This window comes from Chanodichthys erythropterus, chromosome 22 (assembly GCF_024489055.1).
Source record: "Chanodichthys erythropterus isolate Z2021 chromosome 22, ASM2448905v1, whole genome shotgun sequence".
Taxonomy (NCBI): domain Eukaryota; kingdom Metazoa; phylum Chordata; class Actinopteri; order Cypriniformes; family Xenocyprididae; genus Chanodichthys; species Chanodichthys erythropterus.
Genome location: NC_090242.1, coordinates 34,917,829 through 34,933,810, shown reverse-complemented (window position 1 = coordinate 34,933,810; position 15,982 = coordinate 34,917,829). Strand labels below are relative to the sequence as shown.

The following is a 15,982-nucleotide window of genomic DNA, read 5'->3' as shown; positions in this document are numbered from 1 at the left end:
GGCTCGTCAGCTGCTGGAGTGGACTCATGGCCAACTGGTGCAGAGTCTGGAGCTGACTCGGAATGCCTACTGCTCATGCTGAAGTTAGGTCTTCCACACTGGAAAACAATCCTCTCCACTCTCGGACAGGTCCATGGACGTGGCGTGACTCTAGGCGATCAGCGGAGATGTGACGTGACTCTGGGCGGTCCACTGTGACTTGACTTGATTCGGGAAGATCAACTGCGACTTGACTTGGCTCACGACGATTAACTGTGACTTGACGTCGTTGTGGCCACCATTTTGTGAGTGCTTTCAAGCGTGGCAGAATTCACTGGAGACTTGGACTGCTCAGCGGCAGAATACACTGGAGACTTGGGTGATGCAGCGGCCTTTTTCTTTGGCCGTCTGCGTTTCGCGGTGGCTCTTTTCTTGGGTGATCTGGTCGTTGGAACAGGCAGTACCCAAGAGGAATACTTACTGGAGGGGTAGGGGGAGGAACCCAGCGTTTGAGGAACTGACCGGGCTGCCTGTATTTCTGAGGGGACCGAATGAGGAAAACACGATTCTTTTGAACCTCTTCAATTTCAAAATCAGAACCATTTGGGAAGAGAATCAGATTAATAGTTTCGACTAAGGAAAAAAAAACATGCAGTTTCACTAAAGTGAATCGTGTCCTCATCCAGGCCCATCAGAAAACAGGCATTAAGAGAGGCATCCGGCCAGCCCACCAGCCCACCAGCCCACCAAGCAAGAAAGCTCAGCGAATCCCTCCACGTACCTCTCCAGCGGGCGACCGTTCTGCCGAAGCCCACAAAGACGGTCCACCGCTGAAGCGAACAATGGTTGGCCAGCTCATAGTTAGGGACAAGGAAGATTCCCATGTTTGACTCTGAATAGGTCCGTGTTGTTACTCTGGCGTGATTCGGTTTTGGTCCGGTCTTCTGTTACAATCACAGAAGGGCAGAGACACAGGATGTATAAAAGTATGGCGTTTATTTTCACAACCAGATGAAACAACAGCAAGCAGGTGAGTATGTGGCAAATCTTCAGTTGAATAGAGACAAATGGAATGGAAATACTGTCCTTTGTTTTGCAGAGAATAAAATGGCGGATGAAGGCAGGATTCCAAACTCAGCAGAATGCTGAGGGACTTCACACACATCCAACGAGGTAACACGTAAAAGACAGGAGACAAACGGGGAAGCAGGAAAGTATTTCAGTGAGAGCTTGAGGTGAGCATACAGGTACGATGCTGACGTGTTAACAGGAAGTTGTTAACGAGACCGGACTGGCACTGCCTATGACTTGTATTGTGAGCACTTCTTGTGTCTATTTGCCTCATGATGACGACTCGCTTGTTGTATTCCTCACTTGTAAGTCACTTTGGATAAAAGCATCTGCCAAATGAATAAATGTTATCATGCCACCGCAAACACCTTCAATGAGTGTGACTGAGTGAGAGTCCTTTATACTGTTGGTGATGAGTGCTGATCAGATGCAGGTGTGTGTGATTGAAGTCATGCGACAGGGTGCACAGTGAGCCAACGTGGATGATGGGAGATTGAGTCTAAACACGGAAGGGAACTGTGACAACTATAAAGGGTCTACTTTTATTTGTGTACACTCAGAATATCATCAAAACCTTGTGCTTTTGTAAAGTAAAGAAAATAAACGGTGTGCTTTCAACTGTTCAACTGTAATCTGTATAAAATTAAAGAGATGCACACTTTCGCCTATCTCTGCTGCTAATTATCATTAATGTGTTCACACCCATGCACAGAGCGCTCTATTCAATGATAATGTGCTGAGGTCATTTTTGCAAAATGGTAAAAATGCCCAACAATTCCTTAAAATGCATCAACAAAGGAGTGGGATTTGAGCAAATGACATTGTACCGGTGAGCGTGAGGGACACATGAGTCCGCTTCGTTCACATGCTCTGGCCCTAAGATCTTCGACTCCCTTTCAGAAACACTATGCTGTATTTCCATTAACAATCACAGACTAATTGTCTAATTCTAATTGTCACACCTCCATCTGGCGGAATAAGTCCCGCCTTCTAAATAAGAGCCATTCAGAAACAGTCGGAAGTGCACTTAGAGACACGCACTTAGGAAACGCACTCAGGCACTTTTGTCATGATTCGAGCATTTACAAACCCGATTCCAAAAAAGGAATGCAATAATTTACAAATCTGTAAAAAAACTGAACTGAAAAAACTGAAAACTCATCTCTTTCATGAGCACTTAACCTCATCTTACAAAAAAAACCCTATCCTTTCACTTCCTCTAATCCCTCTCTATTGTAGTTCATGATACTCTGAGCACTGCCTATGACTTGTATTGTGAGCACTTCTTGTGTCTATTTGCCTCGTCATGACGACTCGCTTGTTGTATTCCTCACTTGTAAGTCGCTTTGGATAAAAGCGTCTGCCAAATGAATAAATGTAAATGTAAATGTTATCATGCCACCGCAAACGCCTCCTACTAACCACCGGCCTACTTAGCCTCTGCATCCTCTGCTTGGCTTTTTTTCAGTTTCTTACAATGTTCAGAATTGGCCCCTACTTCATCTCAATCTCTGCATCTCATACATTTCTATCCACTCTCAAGACACTCTCATATTCACTCTTCAGTGCAAATAGAACAATAATGAGCATCATACCCGATTTACATCTTCCATTTAAACTCCTTCCTCAGCCCATTCTAAACTAATTCTGGATGCATTTACTCCAGGCATGTTCTCCGAAAGATCTTCTCTTTCTGACTGAAACCGGAATACTGGCCACAAAATACTTCTTTGAAATCCTGCATATCACCAGAATATCTCCAGAACATCATTCAATACATTCCTTCCGCATTGGAGCAGCAACCTCAGCAGCCAGGCGAGGTATCTCAGACAAGATCATCAGAATCTTCACAAGCATATCGCTCTTACATCTGTAACAATATCAGTGACCTCTGTCAAGCTAAGCCTACCTCAGCTCTTCCCAGTCTTTGGGGGTCTTAATCACTCGTCCTACATTTAACTGAGATGATGCTCCCACTCTGAGTCTCCCGGCCGCCAACACCAGATGCCCAGATCAACCTGTTTTCCATCCCTTTTCCCTTCTTCTTCATCCTCTCCCTATTCATCCCCAAATTTCTTTAATAATTAATTCTTCAAAATGTATGGTTGTGGCGTGGTCCTTGCTCGTGAAATTATTAATGAATTAATGAATTAATTGAGGTTCGGGAGTGGGACCATGCCTCAACCCATCACCTGACTTCTCATAACCTTCTTATATTGGGCCTCCATCACAGCACTGTTTGTCTCGTTCTCTAAAAATTATGTCAATAATTACTCACCCTTGTGTTGTTATAGACCCGTAAGACCTAAAAACACAAATTAAGATATTTTTGATAAAATTCAATGGCTCAGTGAGGTCTTTATAGCCAGCAAGATCATTAAAGTCCCGCTCTAGTCAAATTTTTTCATGCCTTAAAATAGCTTGCATGTAATTCTACAGCCTCATTTAATATACACGGATCAGTGAATATGCAAATTAGCCCCGCCTGCACTCGCTCACGCCAGCTCGAAGAGTCTAGTGTTGCTGCAGTGACAAGCAATTTAACAATTTCAATGCTCAGAAAGCTACAAAAGACATATTTAAAACAGTTCATGTGACTACCAGGGTTCCTACGCGGTTTGGAAAAGTATGGAAAAGTATGGAATTTGATTTGAGTAATTTCCAGGTCTGGAAAAGTATGGAAAAAAAAATCAGAGTATGGAAAAATATTTGTGTTTCCAGACTTTTGTCTCTATTCAGTTTTCTAATTTATTATTCCTGCAAACTAGACACTTTACAGCGAAATTAGCACTTTTGAAACAAAATACATAATTTATGTGAATTGTGTAGATCCAAAGAGGTTTTTTTCAGGGCGAGTGCGTGTCTCAGGATTCTCACAAGAATGGAAAATGGGCTACTTTCCCATAGACTGGAGTGAGTCGTGATCTTTCTTGGTGCTCTGTGGCGTGATAGATCGCTGTAGTGCTCGTGAACCGACCATCTCTTCTGCTTTACTAGTTACAGCACAAAATAAACATGATTGAACATCTGAAGGTATGTTAAAAGATAAAGTACAACTTACTGAATTCTGTATCACATGCAATTGATCAATCATTGTTTCAACTGCAGAAAGGCATCAATAAAACAGCATGTAAAAATAACATATTTAGCCTACCTCAGAAAAGCCATTCAATGGCCAAAAACTCATTATTCAGCTACAAAAATGAACTTCAAGAGGAGCATTTTGCTAAATATGTGCACTATAGGCTATTGCATATTCATTGTATTTGTACTTAACATTTGCTTAGATATTAAATGTATAAATCATGACAGCCACCATTTAAATGTTTAGGCCTAAATAAAAAATTAAAAAATAATTGAAAAATTATTGTCATTAAACATTTGTTTAAACTTCCTTATGTGTAATTTAGCCTATATGAAAGTAGCTTGCAAATCAGTTTTAATCTAATATTATAATGATGTACCAGCTGTGGTTCCTTGTATAATTTACAGCATTAGTTGAGAGAGTTTTTTTTTTTCTTTGAGGAAATTTGCCATGTACCTGATAGGCCCCAAATGAATCAATATTGAATCGAAGTTAATCAAATCAAAATCAAATGTTCAAAATCAAAATTTTCAAAATCAAGCAAGCTTCTGAATCAAAATCGCATTCAATTGTGAAATTTGTGTCAATTCTCAGCCCTACTGTCAATAATTTATTATTATTTTTATTTTTTTTTTATTTTTTTATTTTTTTCTTGAAGCAAATGTTGGTTGTCCCATTTATTTTCTTGTCAGAGTGCACCAGAATGCTTAATTTACATGTTAAAATCACAAAAATCTTCTCCTGGGGGAGGATGCCCCCAGACCCCCCTACACATCACCTTTTACACCTTTTTACTTTTTACAGATGTTTATGAACTTATGAATTTTTAAAATATTACGGAAACTGATACTGCGCTTGTGTAGGCTACTCATACTCATAGGCTACTCTAAAGAAATGTTTTGATACCAACAAATACTGACAACAGAACAGAATGGATAAATCAGAGAAGGATGTCTATGAAGTAAATGTGTCGAATTATTAGAATGTTAAACAAATTAAATATTTACGCCTATGTAGCGAGTGGTATGGTCAGAAAGGGAAACAAAGTCACTACCCTTTTAAACAGGGAATATATTAGTACTTGTAGATTAATCCCCAGCAGAAGTCACACAGGAACGTAGTTTTAAGAAGAGAAGGGCCTAGATGTGAATACTAAATACAAAACTTTATTTCAACAATCAAACACTGATTTAAAATCACTAAAAGACTGTAAGACCCCTACTACAAACCTGAAGCAGAGAAAACATAGAAAAGGAGACCGAGGCTTACCAATGGCAGAAAATCGTTTGGAAGGAGGTCTGGAAATTTGAGTCTGGAAAAGTATGGAATTTTGAAATGGAAAATGTGTAGGAACCCTGGACTACAGTGGTTCAGTCTTAATGCTATGAAGCGACAATAATACTTTTTTTGCACCAAACAAAAAGAAAAAGCAAGACTTTCAAGCAAGTGTTCCTATTTATAGAGGTGAAAAAATGGTTGCTAACAGCATTCGTATAATAAACTGTTAGTGGTTAACCATTTTAACTTAGAGTTTACACTCAAGTGAGAAGAGCTGGTAAATTTCTGAATTTCAATTCCTCCTCAGAGACTCTAGTTGAACTCCCTATAAATTTATACATACTGTAGAAATATTTTTTAAGGTCTGTGTTCCTGTAATAATCAAACTAGAAACGCCCTTAAGAGTCCAATCACCCCACTGCACATCCTGTTAGAAGTTATCTGAGTGTTGCATTTGACCCGATGTGCTGGGTGGGTGCATTCAGATAGTCTGGTAACAGAGTATCTAATAGTTGAGCATCTTTCATAGCTCTTGTATTATCCTGCAATGTAAAACACCCCTATTGAATCTTGAAATATGGTGTGTGTGTTTTGTGTGTTCAGGAGATCACACTGACAGAAGGCAGTAAAGTTTTTGCCACATGGAAGAATCCGCCACCTCCAGTCTTCATGCAGTTTTTCTTCTTCAACGTCACCAACCCTGACGCCTTCCTGAAAGGAGAAGCCAAACCTCATCTTACTGAGATGGGGCCGTACACATACAGGTACATCACACTCCCCGCAACCTGGTTTTCATCAAATAATGAAATCAGAGTTTTTGTCCTAACCAGCCAATATAAGTGGTAGGGCATTTCTATGAAAAACATTAGATATGTTTTCATCAACCTATCTTTATGTGCATTTTGGGATATCGCTTTGAAAAACCCTGGATGGAAAAACCTAAATGTGCAGAAATTCTAAAAGAAAACATAAATTCCTCAGTGCGCATGAAAAGAGTCATGTGACTTTGCGCGATAAAATGGCATGAGTTGACCAGCATGTTGCACAAAATCTGAAATGTTGTTTGGTTCATTCTGAAATGCCTGAGCAAATTCTGTTCAAAGTGGTTCAGTATAATTACCTCCTAGACCAGTGTTACACGACTGCATTCCCAAACAGCAGAATCTTTATTGCATTCCGTCTGCGCTCTCTGAGGCGCAAGTCATTTATTATTTACGATTATCATATAAAGTGCTCCTAATGAAGCAACTTCCATTTTTATCATATTTAGCGCCAATTTATCAGGAAGTTACGTTATTTTGTTCTCTTCAGCTCACTGGATGGAAACAGGGCTTTATTCACAAATGTTTTATGCTATATTCCAATTTTGTGCATAAGTTAAATTCGCAACTTTGAATGGAAACTTGGCTATTGTTGGTTGTTTGGCATTGCATTGGAAAGCTCCGCCCACAGTGAAACTTCATTGGTCTAAAGTCAAGAGATTTTGTTATGTTGTTATGATGTTTTAAAACGACATAAAAGAAAGCATAACATAAAAGATAACATATCGGAACATGAAATGTGTTGTTTTTTGTTAAGTTGTTGTTTCGTTTTTGTTATAAAACATAACATTAGATGGCAAAACATTACATATAACAAAACTTGTTATGTTTTGCTATGTTATGTTATGTTTTTTATGTTATAACAACAACATAAAATACATAACTTTTGTTTATAAATATAAACAAAAAGTACCAATAAAATACAGTTAAAGTGCCGGATCGATAACCAGTATGGGTAACAGTAGCAATACCGTTAATCTTAACCATACCCATCCCTAGGTGTGGTTGATTAAGTGAATGACATGCTCCACACCCGTAAAAATTGGTGGCGGTAATTCACCATGTTGGTATGCCAGTGACAACCACCAATAATATAAGAGAAGAAGGCTTCCCCATACACAATAACAATAATAATCAAAATGGAGTCAGACAGGAAAGCCATGCTGTGACTACTGTTAGAAAATGATACCTCAGTTGTGCTCACTGACATTTCTGGATGGTCTGAAGGAACCCAATTTTTTTTACTTTTTACGAAAGATGGCATGTTGAGCCATACAGAATGAATCATGAATAATTAAATTTTACTCCACATCCTCTACTTATAGATCATGTTTTCTGCAATCATCACTTGCATTATATGGCCATTTGTTCTTTATCAAAATTCTCCATTTTCACTTAAAAGCTGTTTTTTTAACTAATGTTCATTGTATTTCACTGGTTTTTTACTCTCATAATGCCTGTAAAACTCACTGGTGTTTCTGACCCGTTCCAGAGAGTACCGGCCCAAACACAACGTGTTTTTTGTGGATAACGGGATGAAGGTTGCCGCTTATACGCCCAAGGTTTTCGTCTTTGTGCGTGAGAAGTCAGTCGGAGACCCGAGCGTGGATACGGTGACGACGGTGAACATCCCGGCGGTGGTGAGGACACAGTTAAAGCTGCTGTCTGCAGACGTTTTGTTTTTCCAGTTCGTCTGATTCTGGTTTCTTCAAACAGGCCGTGATGGATCGGCTCAAAAATGCGGGATTCTGGGTTTCCTCCGGCATTTCCATGCACATGGGCTCCATTGGCACCACCATGTTCATGACGCGCACGGTGGACGAGCTGCTCTGGGGCTTCAAGGACCCGCTGCTCACTCGCCTGAAAACCATAAAGAAAGACACGGAGGAATACTTCGGCCTCATGTATAACGTGAGTCTCAAACTGATCTACTGTGACATGTTACGAAGAAACGCACACATGAGAGACGACCTCATAACACAGCCAAAGTTTTCTTGTTTTGATGGATTTTGTAAAACTAACCATCCTTGGGTTTCTTTGACTGCTTTGGCATTCTACATAGTTTATCTACATTTATTTTCTTAAGAAACTTCTGGGTAATATAAGGTAAGTACATGGGTTAAGGTTAGGTTTAGGGGTAGGTTCAGGGTTAGTACCTAGTTATTACTCAGTTATTACAATTACTATCATAAGTACATTTTGAGTACATGGGAAACAGGACTGTAAAATAAAGTCCTACCTCTTGAGTGTTTATACAAAGTGTCCTGTAAAACATACCAGAATCATTCCAAACACTGGCAACACAATTTCTTCCTGCCTACCGTCCGTCATGATTACTCTGAAGTCTCGAGATATTTTGCGAGATTTCACGTGTTCACAGTCCAACATGTTCTCCAACCAATACGCCCATATAGATTGTCACTTCCCTGAAATACAACCCATAGGACCGTTTACTAAATTTGTGCCAATATCGACAACAGGACACTTTCATTTTAATGCATTGTACCCTTTTATCTGCATCATATTTCGGGTTTCTCTTAGCTCAGTTGACCCTTCGCAGGTAGTTTGATTGACAAGCGATCTAACCAATCAGAACTCTGAATCCACCATTTTGTCCAACAAGGCAGTCAGGAGTAAGAACATTAATTTAGGCAGACTTGAACTTGAAAAATGGTGTGTATTTACGTCTTTCCATGTTTGAAACAACATACCAACAAACCACTCCCCTGCAACCGTTCGTCTGATATGAGCGAGAGATGGAGAGGAGGAGCGCTAAAGTAAAACTCTGCCCTCTATTCAATATTCCGTTTCACTTGGAAATATGTCACAACACTGGAGAAAAGACGTTTGCAACTTCCGGTTCACGCAGACTTTAATGCCGAGCCCTGTATGAAGTCTTAATGGCCCGCATTTCAGTCACCATTTCATATTGTCTGACGACAAAATTTAAAGATATATAGATGAAACAATTGTATTGGGAATTTGGCTGTATTCAAATTTATTATGTGTGCAAAAAGGGTAGCCGCAGAGAAGCAAACAAATTGCTGCATGACATCTAGTGAAATTTAGCGACATATATATGGCATAATTTTTTTTTTAAAAAGCATTAAATTAGATTTGATGAAACCTGCAGAAACCCTGCATTACTACTACCAGTTTTTGTGTCTCGCTGGTAACTGGACCTCGCGTCATGTATTAACTGACATGAAATAACCATGAGCAATACATTTGTTACTGTATTTGTTAATCTTTGTTAACGTTGATAAAAAATACAGCTGCTCATAGTTTGTTCAAGTTAATTCACAGTGCGTTAACTAATTTGGTAACACTTTATTTTACAGTGCCATAGTTACATGTTACTACATGTACTTACTATAGTAATAACAGTAAATTATGTATAATTACAAGTAACTAACCCTAAATCAAACACTAACCCTAACTGTAACTCTACAGTAAGTACATGTAGTTAATAGTACTCAGTACTTATTTGAGTAATTACAATGTAACTATGTCACTGTAAAATAGAGTGTAAACACTAATTTTAACAAATATAATTCTTGATTTTAATAATGTATTAGTATATGTTGAAATTAACATCAACAAGATTATAAAAAAACTGTAGAAGGGCAGTTCATTATTAGTTCATGTTAACTAATGTAGTTAACTAATATTAACTTATGAACCTTATTGTAAGGTTTAACCAATAGAACTTACATTTCAAATTTTGTTAGCTAATGAATGTGTCCAGGCTGAACAATCACCATGTAGAACAGGGACTGGGACAAATTCCAGGCCAGGAAATCTCACACTCATCCAGGCCATCCCATACACCCACAACAAATTCTGAAACAACGAACAACCCTATTTTGTATAACCATAAAAGGTTTTCTAATAAAAAAAATCAACACGTCTACCGTTATGAACAGAACCGTCTCCACCTTGTTGCAAAACATCCACATCATTGTAATTCGTTTGCACATAATTCATGTGCACTCACGTCTTTTCCCATCGTTCTCCCATCTGATATCATTTATCAAAAAAAAAAAAAAAAGAATTATTATTTACTTTTTCCTCAATATGACAACAAACTACAATAGAAAACTCAAACAACACGTAATGATTACATTAAATGAACACTCATGCTCAATCTCTGTCACTCGAGAGAAAAACATAATCCGTGCAATCAACAACTGCACAACAAACAGACAAATTTTGGGTTTACTCCTTTCTTCCAGACAAATGTTGTTATTTTCCAATGCACTTCAGCTCTCATGTGCTCTGTGATGTTTCTTGCCCTGTCCAAATACCCACACTTGTGAGCTTGGCCACTTGAGAGCTTGTGCACACGACAGGAAGTAAGGGCACAAGACTGTCCCATGTCTTAAAAATGCCCAAGTGCAGTGCCCTTAATGCACTCTAAACCAACACCATCTCAAATACCTCTTCTGAGCTAAGGCTAAGCGTATCCCATCATGCATTATATTCAGGAGCTGACGTGCCCTGAAATCACGAGATTAACATTCCACTGTAAGTTAAATTAATTAGATATTACATATAATTTGGTAGTAAAACAAAGTGTTGCACATTTTATTGCTGCAAATATGGGTAGGGTATGTGTATTTTGTACAACATTTGCAACTGCTTTTATCACTTAATTAGAAACTTCACAATTTTAAAATTGTGTCCTCTGTTAGTTACATAGCGACAGCTGAACAGACATTGAGAAATTTAAATTTAAAATGCAAAGTATTGAAAATAAAAAAGCTCTGTAAACTTGCATTCTTTGCAAGACTATAAGTGTGTCCCATTGGGTAATCAAAAGTTCTACACACACTTGCGGTCTTCACGCCTACTTGAACACTTGAGCCAAATACAGGAAATACATCATGTAAGTAGACAAGTGGTCAAATGCAAAGACCACAAGTATGGGTATTTAGTCTTGAACACACCTTCTTTCTTTCTTTGTGCTACTGCACTATGATCTATGCGCAAGGGTGCCCTCTAATGGCAGGTAGGCATGACTACAGGCTATTTTTGCTCTGGTTGCAAATGTATGAGATGACAATAAAATAAATACATATATAAGAATTAAACATTTTAGTGCTTTATATATATATATATATAAACAAGTATGTCACATAACCTGCTTTCTGGAATACCCCCCATGAAAACAAAACAAACTGTAAACATGAACAAATAGAATCAAATCATCACAGTGTTATTAAGCTATATTTGTTTTACTCATTTAAAATTTTTAATTCATAATATGATAATAATATGTAAGGATTTTACTATTAATTGAAATACATACATCTTGAAGAAAAAAGGCTTCTCAAAAAAATTGTCTTTGGTGTTAATAATTGAAACATTAAAATTGTTGGGAGAGTAATTTTATACATAATTAATATTAATATAATAATATTATTATATTAATATTAGTAATATTATACATTGTTGTTGTGTTGTCAGAAAAACGGCAGCAATGACGGTGAGTTTGTGTATCACACCGGAGAGCAGAACTACCTGGACTTCGGCCGCATTTACACCTGGAAGGGAGAAAAGTAAAGACCTGATTGTGCTGAAAATTTTACATGATAGAGCGATGCAGTAGAGATGTCTGATTTCATGTGCTTTGTGCCTCAGGATGCTGTCCTTCTGGAAAACCAACCAGAGTAACATGATCAACGGCACCGACGGCAGCGCCTTCCACCCGTTCCTGACCAAAGAAGAGCAGCTGAACGTCTTCACCTCCGACCTCTGCAGGTCACATGATCACTCACATTCACATGCAAATGTTTTTATCCAAAGAGCAATTCCTCAAATGAGCTAACAATACTCTTCATTAGATTAGATTAGTAATGAAATCAGTGCTTTCAGAGCCAGATTTTCAGCTGTTGCAGATAAATATTCATACAATAAAACAGTGCTTTATGGCATTAGTTCATCTGTGGCAACATTAGTTCCCATTCAGTCAGTCACTTTGAGTTACGTCAGTGACTGATTAATTGGGATCGCACCTGAGAGCCCTATCACCTTCGAGTGTTAATTTGTGACCCGTATTTTGTTTTGCTCTCTCTTTGCTTGCTTGTTCGTCACTGGAGCTCACACTGCGCCTGCGTTCTACGTCATAAACTGGGACGCCACTCTCTCGTGAATGCGCGTATGACGGTTAGCAGAAGCTAGAGATTACAGTTTATAAAGTTTTAAATATGGATATTTTTCTTACACAAATGCAGTGCTTCGCTTAAGAAGGCCTTTATTAACCCCCTGGAGCCATGTGGACTGGGCATTTGAAAAAACATTTGGGGCTTGATTAAATTAAATTAAATTAGGGCTGCACGATTAATCGTATTTTAATCACGATAACGATATCTGCTTCTCCCGATTGATTTTAAATAATCGTCACGATATTGGCCCACTCTATGAAAATCAACATAATTTGGAAATATTGGAAGTAATATTAGGAGTTTCGCTGTTTTATCTTTTGAAGTTCCTAAAGGTTTTACCAGTTTTCATAATGTTGATCATCTAGAAATGATTGTTCTTTGCTTTACAAATTTGCCAGGCAATTTTAATCTGGTTTGTCTTATTGCAAACAAATTTTGTTGCTTTAAAATCTAATGTGAATACATACAAAGCGCTCACCAAAACCATGTTTTGTATTGATTTACCATCTAACGAAGTTATCATAGTTGGTTAAATTAAGTCGTTGTGCCACCTACAGGCCTTTTGGGTGAATTGTAGGTTGGTAAAGAACTTGCAAAATAGCCATAATTACATTACTCTTTTGATAGAATAAAAAAGATAATTAATAATCGTGATTATAATTTTGAGGAAACTGTGGCACTGGCTGTCGTGTCGATGAGGCCTTCACAATGGATGATCTAGTCGACTCGATCTCGGAAAACGTATGAAAACGTATGAATTCTGTTCTCTTTTTTGGGTGTGGTCTTTTCAAGATACCTGATAACTCACTCCTCTCCCCCCCAAAACAGGTGTTTGTGTAGTAAATATTTACAATCCTTTTGTTCTGGTCAGGGTACTTAAGGGAAAGTGCAAAGCAGCCAGGTGGGATCTTCTGTAGCCAGAAACCCCCATGCCGTGACACTCACACATCACTGTGTGTACAGTATATGCATTTCTTACTCTTAGAGTCATCTTTGAACAGTTAATGTTATGAGTTTATTATTTGAACTGGCTTCTAATTGTCTAACTATGTAATTGTCATGATACATTTTACCTGACAAATCTTGATTTATTCTGCATTATTTTTAAATCGTTATTTCTAGTAGATTATCGCGAGCTTGGTATTACCGCAAATCAGTGTCCAGATAGGTCATATGGGAAGGCTCAATGAATGGAGCATGGGGCACGTCATTTGAGACCTTTTCGATTTCTGTCTATCACTGACTTAGTAAGTTGCAGTTTTCGTAAACATACAAAACTATGATTTTTGTTACGAGTGAGCTCAACCGACTTAAAGGTAGATATTCACCCTGCATCCTCTGTCTAAGAATCAGATCTGGTGTGTTTTTGATCGTGGAAATACATATTTGGCCGATGTAACTTCCTGTGCAATACCATAATGTCCATAGAGTTCATAATGACAAATAATTAAAAGTACAGGATACCCAGAATAATCAAATATCTAAATTAATACATGACCAATGATTAATTTCTAATTCGAAACACTATCTAAGAGTAATAATCATTTGAAATTGGAGTCAGATTAAATGAGCAGCTAAAGTAAAATTGAAAACTGAGCTCGTTGTATTCAATTATCGAAATGGGAGGGCGTTCAGGTGCAATTTCAGTGCACTTGAAAAAGTATACGAAATACCACTAATACTTAAATTGATTTAGTGCGTTGAAATAAGTTGTGTCTTATCCGCTCTGCTGTGGTGGTCTTCTGCTCCACCATGGAGATCTTCAGACCTGTCCACTCTGCTGTGGTGGTTTTCTGCTTCGCCGTGGAGATCTTCAAACCTGTCCACTCTGCTGTGGTGGTCTTCTGCTCCGCCGTGGAGATCTTCAGACCTGTCCACTCTGCTGTGGTGGTCTTCTGCTCCACCATGGAGATCTTCAGACCTGTCCACTCTGCTGTGGTGGTTTTCTGCTTCGCCGTGGAGATCTTCAAACCTGTCCACTCTGCTGTGGTGGTCTTCTGCTCCGCCGTGGAGATCTTCAGACCTGTCCACTCTGCTGTGGTGGTCTTCTGCTCCGCCGTGGAGATCTTCAGACCTGTCCACTCTGCTGTGGTGGTTTTCTGCTTCGCCGTGGAGATCTTCAAACCTGTCCACTCTGCTGTGGTGGTCTTCTGCTCCGCCGTGGAGATCTTCAGACCTGTCCACTCTGCTGTGGTGGTCTTCTGCTCCGCCGTGGAGATCTTCAGACCTGTCCACTCTGCTGTGGTGGTCTTCTGCTCCACCGTGGAGATCTTGAGACCTGTCCACTCTGCTGTGGTGGTCTTCTGCTCCGACGTGGAGATCTTCAGACCTGTCCACTCAGCTGTGGTGGTCTTCTGCTCCGCCGTGGAGATCTTCAGACCTGTCCACTCAGCTGTGGTGGTCTTCTGCTCCGCCGTGGAGATCTTCAAACCTGTCCACTCTGCTGTGGTGGTCTTCTGCTCCGACGTGGAGATCTTCAGACCTGTCCACTCTGCTGTAGTGGTCTTCTGCTCCGCCGTGGAGATCTTCAGACCTGTCCACTCTGCTGTGGTGGTCTTCTGCTCCGCCGTGGAGATCTTCAAACCTGTCCACTCTGCCGTGGTGGTCTTCTGCTCCGACGTGGAGATCTTCAGACCTGTCCACTCTGCTGTGGTGGTCTTCTGCTCCGCCGTGGAGATCTTCAAACCTGTCCACTCTGCCGTGGTGGTCTTCTGCTCCGCCGTGGAGATCTTCAGACCTGTCCACTCAGCTGTGGTGGTCTTCTGCTCCGCCGTGGAGATCTTCAGACCTGTCCACTCTGCTGTGGTGGTCTTCTGCTCCGCCTTGGAGATCTTCAGACCTGTCCACTCTTCTGTGGTGGTCTTCTGCTCCGCCGTGGAGATCTTCAGACCTTTCCACTCTTCTGTGGTGGTCTTCTGCTCCGCCGTGGAGATCTTCAGACCTGTCCACTCAGCTGTGGTGGTCTTCTGCTCCGCAGTGGAGATCTTCAGACCTGTCCACTCAGCTGTGGTGGTCTTCTGCTCCGCCGTGGAGATCTTCAGACCTGTCCACTCAGCTGTGGTGGTCTGCTCCGCCGTGGAGATCTTCAGACCTGTCCACTCAGCTGTGGTGGTCTTCTGCTCCGCCGTGGAGATCTTCAGACCTGTCCACTCAGCTGTGGTGGTCTTCTGCTCCGCCGTGGAGATCTTCAGACCTGTCCACTCAGCTGTGGTGGTCTTCTGCTCCGACGTGGAGATCTTCAGACCTGTCCACTCTGCTGTGGTGGTCTTCTGCTCCGCCGTGGAGATCTTCAGACCTGTCCACTCAGCTGTGGTGGTCTTCTGCTCCGACGTGGAGATCTTCAGACCTGTCCACTCTGCTGTGGTGGTCTTCTGCTCCGCCGTGGAGATCTTCAGACCTGTCCACTCAGCTGTGGTGGTCTTCTGCTCCGCCGTGGAGATCTTCAGACCTGTCCACTCAGCTGTGGCGGTCTTCTGCTCCGCCGTGGAGATCTTCAGACCTGTCCACTCAGCTGTGGTGGTCTTCTGCTCCGACGTGGAGATCTTCAGACCTGTCCACTCTGCTGTGGTGGTCTTCTGCTC

The 15,982-nt window shown here is 40.4% G+C and overlaps 1 protein-coding gene across 2 annotated transcripts in view; it reads left to right on the top strand.

Moving 5' to 3' along the window:
• The window catches only part of LOC137012643 (lysosome membrane protein 2-like), a 30,465-nt gene that overhangs the window by 5,591 nt on the left and 8,892 nt on the right, over positions 1–15,982 (top strand). For both annotated transcript variants that reach the window (XR_010893591.1, XM_067375999.1), the window contains exons 2-6: positions 6,017–6,177; positions 7,727–7,874; positions 7,951–8,145; positions 11,704–11,795; positions 11,878–11,997. Coding sequence is in view for 1 of the 2 variants with exons in the window: in XM_067375999.1 (XP_067232100.1) it covers positions 6,017–6,177; positions 7,727–7,874; positions 7,951–8,145; positions 11,704–11,795; positions 11,878–11,997 (716 nt within the window). In the remaining variant the exon portion in view is untranslated. The remainder of the gene's footprint in view (positions 1–6,016; positions 6,178–7,726; positions 7,875–7,950; positions 8,146–11,703; positions 11,796–11,877; positions 11,998–15,982) is intronic.